The sequence below is a fragment of the Plasmodium gaboni genome, chromosome 4, assembly GCF_001602025.1.
Source record: "Plasmodium gaboni strain SY75 chromosome 4, whole genome shotgun sequence".
NCBI lineage: Eukaryota > Apicomplexa > Aconoidasida > Haemosporida > Plasmodiidae > Plasmodium > Plasmodium gaboni.
The window spans coordinates 599,068-605,656 of NC_031484.1; the positions used below are offsets into that span (position 1 = coordinate 599,068).

Genomic DNA, 6,589 nt, shown 5'->3' on the forward strand with positions numbered 1-6,589 from the left:
AATATATGTATAATATTTTATGTGTGCTTATTCTTTGGGTCGTGTAATACTTTAACCTTTTTTTTTTTTTTTTTTTTTTTTTTTAAATATATCATTAATATTTTTTTATTTGGAAATAAATACACACATATTTTTTTGTATACACAATATTTTGATAATAATATTATAAAAGGTGTAAATTATTATATATATATATATATTTTAAAGATAATTTTTAAAAATGAATGAAAAAATTTATATACAATATATATATAAATGATACACACATATATGATATATATTATATATATATATATATATATTTTTTTTTTTTTTGATATTATATTAAAATATTTATATTTTTTTAAGTATGATGAGCACTACAACCATTTTGTATATTTGTTTTATATAATATTGTAAAAAATAAAACATATATATAATTAAATATATATATATATATATATATTTATTTATTTATTTATTTATATATATATTTATTTATATGTTTTATTTTTGTGTGTGTAATATTATCATTTATAAATCCTTATAAACAATGTTTAAAAATGAGAAAAAAAAAGAAAACGTGTTTGGTTCTTTTAATTTTAAGTTGTATTTGTTTTTTTAATTATTTATTATGTTATGAAGAAACTTATGATGAGGAATACAATGATGAGGATAAGAACATTAGTTATGTATGTAATAATATAATTCCTGTGTTTTTAAATAATTTAGAATATAGTAATATATTTCATGAGATAACTTTGTCTAGAACCTTTTCTTTAAAATATCCTGTTCATTATATGTATTTTCAATATTCATCTGATAAAAGTATTTCTATAAATTATAATATATATAACTATTTATCGTCTGCATATGTAAAAAAAGTAGAGTTATATGAATATGAAAATATAAAGAATGAAAGTGTGTTATTATTACATGCAGAAAAAGATTCTGATAATAATATTAAAATCTTGTATACCATAAAAAAAATAGATTATATGAATAATTATGAAAGACAGAAAGATAAACGTTTATTTTATTTTATTATATATACGACTATTGAAAATGATTATGATATGAACAGGTGTTTAAATATAAATATGAGTATAAACATAAGAATTATAAAGGATGATGACACACAAAAGAACAATCACAACAATAATAATAATAATATTAATAATATTAATAGTTATTATGATGGGGTTGAGAATATCATACAAAATAATTTATATAATCATCTTCTACCTTTACATAATAAAAGCTATATTATAATAAAAGATAATTATTATTATTCCACCAATGAAGATTATTATTATAATATGAATAATATAGAAAAGTCCTATTATGATGAAAAAAGTGGTAACAAAGTCGTGATCATATATTCCGTTTTATTATTTATAGAATTTAAAAAAGAGGCGAATATAAAATTTACATCGTTCTTAAAACATGATATAAACAAGTACAACAACTTTTTTATACATATAAAAAAAATTGATATCAATAATAATTATTTAAACAATATGGATATGCAACATATATTAAAGGTAGGAAATAATGAAGATAATCTAAATAATAATAAAAACAAAATTATTGAATGTGAAGAAGATTGTGTAGAAAGTTATATAACTTCACAAGGAATATATCTAGATACTATATTAAATAATAATCATCTTTACAGGTTGGATATTTTATATAAGATAAAAGATAAAGGAACAAATAATAATAATAATAATAATAATATTTATAATAATAATAATAATAATAATATTTATAATAATATTTATAATAATAATTATTATTATAATGAAAATATGGAACATTTAAAAAATATGAAAGAGCAAGAAAAAGATCCTTTCTTATCATACCTATTATTTTTTAATTTTGAATTCTCTATATATAATATTACACATAATTATATTCCTATGAATTATATTAATAAAAGATTACATACAGAATGTTCTAATAATTCTCATGCTCCAAATAAGATTATTCAAACAAACGATGAGAATATGCTAAATATATTTTCTACAAATGAATGTTCAAAGAATTCGAATGGATGTAGTTTATATGATGTTAATGAATATACAATATATAATAATAAAGTTATTGATATAAATGATAATTTTCTTTTAAATTTCGATATAATAAATTCTTTTAAAAATGAACAAGTTATAGATATAACTATAAATGAAGATTCTATATTTAATTTTACTATGTTTATTAAATCTGAATATATATTTGTTAATTTATTAAAAAATAATTCATCAGAAAAGGTATGTAATACATATTATATGAATAATATAAATGATTATAATATATATGATTATCAAAAAAAAAACAAATCTGAATTTTTTCACAAGCATTTTAATGAGACCTTTTTATATAATAAAAATGAAAATTATCACAATAAAAATTATAAATATAATAATAATAATAATAATAATAATAAAAACCCTTTTGAATATCATAATTACTATCAACATGATCATCACTTGAAAAAATTTTCAATAGACAATATTATCTATATTAATTGTATATTAAAAAAAGGAAATTATGATTTAAAAATTATTGTTAATGGTTATAATAATATATGTGAAAGGAATGAATTCAATTTGTTGATATATCCTATGTCTATGTATGAGAATCATCATCAGTGTGGTGATAAAATGAACCAGTTGACGAATCTATTTAATAATATGCTAAACCGTAAATACGAACATAATAATAATCATATTAGTAGTGTATCTAATATAAACAAAACCTTTGATGATATTTATCAGAATAATTGGATTTTAAATAATCATATATTTGAATATTTCGATTTTATTATAATATATGAAAAAGAACTACTAGCACAACAATATAAAGAAATCATTGTGACTGTAAATAATTCTGTTGGAATTGATATATTTTTTATTCTTGTTGAAAATGTGCAAGGAGAAAAACATTATCATATATATAAAGATACTAGAAAAAAAAGTAAATACATATTAAAGTATAAACATCCATGTAATGTATATGTTCTAGTGTCTACAATGTTATATACTAGTCAAGAAATATGTGGATTCTTTTTTGTTGATATAGAATATGTAGATAATATAAAATTATTAAAACAAAATGATCATATAAATGAGTCAATGAATGAAACATATGAACATAATATGATACAAAAAATTAATTATATACCTAATATAATTATAGGATATGATTCTTATAGTTATAATAATTTTTGTTTTGTTCCTTATTATAAAAAACATAAACTCACCATATTATTAAAACCAAAAACGATAGTCAAAATAAATTGTTTCACAAATAATTATATATATATATATTTAATAGATAAATCAAACAACAACAATAATAATGATAATAATAATAATATTAATGGTAAAAAATTATATGAGGGTTATAACCATTTATATATCGAATCTTTTGTTGAAGGAGAATATGATATTATTTTCGAATTTAATTCACAAAATGATAAAAATATTAATTCCTTTTTTTATTTACAAATATATATATATCCATTAGATACATTAGATAAGTGCCTTTTCTTTAATAATAATATGAATTATATAAAAGAAAGCTCAATAAATAAATTTATTTATGCAGAAAATTATGATACATATGATCTGACTAAATATGTATATAATGATATTATTACAAATAAAAATATACCTAGAGTAATTAAAAAAGAAAATAATATGTTCTTCTTATATCAAACAATTAATTTCTATTATCTTTATAAATCTTTTTTTCTATATCTTCTGCCAAGACAACAACAACAAGATGGATATATAACAAATGATGAAGATAAAGGAAGAATTAAAAAAAAAATTATATTACCCAAAATTAATTATTTATCAAATCAAAATTTCATATTAAAAATCGAATTGTCATTTCATAATAATATATTCCCTTACAAATTATATATTGAACAAAATTATGAAGATATTATAATGATTAGTACAAACACTTATAGAAATAAAAATATTATGTTATTAAAAATATTAAATAATAATACAAATTATGTAAATATATATATTGATATGTATGAAGATATTAATGATGAAATCAAAAATAATTATTGTTCATATGCATATTTTAATATTACATATACAAATGAAACAAAGCAACAAAATATAGATACACAACAGATCAATTTATATAATAAAATCAGTTTGCCTTTATTATTAAATAATATTTTATCAAAAGATTATATTCCAATGTTTAACAAGAGTATATTACTCAATAAGAATGACCAAACATATAAAGCTGATCATTTATATTATGAGGATGATAACATTGGTGTTATAAATAGTGTATCTAATAATGATCTTTTAAATGACAAAAAAAAAAATGTGTGGGAACTGAACAATAGGATGAATAATGAATATGGAAATGTTCACATAGAAGAGACGACACATTTGACAGATAATGATAATCACAGCAATAATAATATAAATGATATAAATGATATAAATAATATAAATGATATAAATAATAATAATAATAGTGTTATGTTTAATAATGTGCATCCATATCTTGAAAATCATCTTAGAGGTATCATATCTTTAAAAAATAGCAACTCTCTAATATTAAATCAAAGCATTAATTATAATTTTGAAATTTATAACAACAATTATACACTTTTATTAGTACCAAATAATTCCTTTCTAAACATGTATATAAGAAATAATGATAATGATGATAATAACAATAATAAAAATAACATTACTTTGAATGTGTATCGTGTTTTAGATGTATCTAAATTATTTAATGAAGGTATTTCATTTAATGAAGTGCAAAAAAAAATTCTTTCCTTATCTCATCCTTTTCTAACATTTACAGAAGAATATATAAATGTATATAGATATTTAGAAAGAGGATTATATATATTTAAATTTGATGAGGATTCTAATAAGAACAATTCAACATATACCTTTACAAATAATATAAATAATAATAATAGAAATTATTCTAATTATCTTAATAGTGATAATATTAAACCATTATCCTTTTTTATACATTTTAATATCATGCCTATTCACACAAATGATTTAGAATACCAGGATAATATACAAAATAATAATTATAATAGTGATATAGTTGTAAATTATAAAGGAAATGATAATAAAAATACTTCCCCTTCTGCTATTCATAATTCTATATTTAAGAATGAATTATTATATAATTTTTATAAAGAATATAACTGTGATAAAGAAAATATTTTATTTTTTGAAGATAAAAAGATAAATGATTTATCAATTTTTTTACAACATACTTGGAATAATATGCCATTTGAAATTTATATAAATGATAAATTAGATATTACATTAAATTCATATAATTACAACACATTAATTTTTAAAAGATTCTTTATATGCTTAGAAAAAGAAAACATATGGAACAATAATGATAATATAAATAATAGTAATAATAACTATGGAAAGAATTCTATAAATATAAAAGAATCACAAGATGACTCTTATATAAACATTTTTAATGATACAACTAAAAAAGAATATCTCCTTTTTAATATCATATTAAATGTAAAAGGTAATGTATATATAGAAATACAACCACATTATCATTATTTTATGTATCCATTTATTTTAACCATCAAATACAAAAATAATCCCACACAACTTTATAAATCTCATGATAAATTATTTTTAAATACTGATCTAGGGGTAGGTGAATATCAAATCTATATAACTTTTCTTTCAAATGATCATTATAAAAATGTAAAAATGAAAAAGGTTATGTTTGATTTATTTATTTTTATTGACATATTTAAAAATACAAATATTAAACATGCCAAAAATAATTTATCCTTACCATATAGCAAACATAATGATGAAGGTATAGATTTTAATATATATGATAATACATGTAAAAGTGATAATTATAAAAGATTATTTCATGACGTAAAATTATTAGATAATAATAATAATAATAATAATACTTCTAATGGTTCTATGAATGAACATAACCTTAAAAAAAATAATAATGTTATAAACACAAATATGAATAAGAATTATTTTCATATATATGATACATATTATATGAAAGAATCTAAGCACGAAATCTTTTTTGAGATACCAAACGAGCCATATATTCTTAAAATTTTTTATGTACATATAGATGAACAACATTATGATGAAGACATAACAACTGCAGATTTTTATAATAATACAAATAACTATAACAACAACTACTACAATAATAATAATAATAATAATAATAGATATAATAATTATTATCAAATTGAAGAGACCGATAATTTATCTCATTTTGCCTTTAATTATTTAAACACATATTTAGATATCGAAAATTTATTCCATATCAATATAATAATAAATGAAGATAATAAATTTTTTTCTGATGAAAATACAAATGGTCACGATTTGTATGTTAATCCATTTTTTTCGAATGAAGAAGATGAACATATATTAAACTGGTATAAAATAGATAAGAATTTTAAATTAGTTATAAAAAAAAATAATTATGATTGTGCATATTTCAAACTCATTATAAGTTTATATCCTATGAATTATTTTAATAGTATTGATTATTTAAAATATAATAATTATCTTAATAAATATAA

At 18.0% G+C, this 6,589-nt stretch overlaps 1 protein-coding gene across 1 annotated transcript in view; it reads left to right on the plus strand.

Moving 5' to 3' along the window:
- Positions 1-542: 542 nt before the first annotated feature.
- The window catches only part of PGSY75_0419400 (hypothetical protein), a gene marked incomplete at both ends in the record, with an annotated part of 7,761 nt that continues 1,714 nt past the window's right edge, over positions 543-6,589 (plus strand). The window contains one exon of the mRNA XM_018784246.1: positions 543-6,589. Coding sequence (XP_018643408.1) covers positions 543-6,589 — 6,047 coding nt within the window.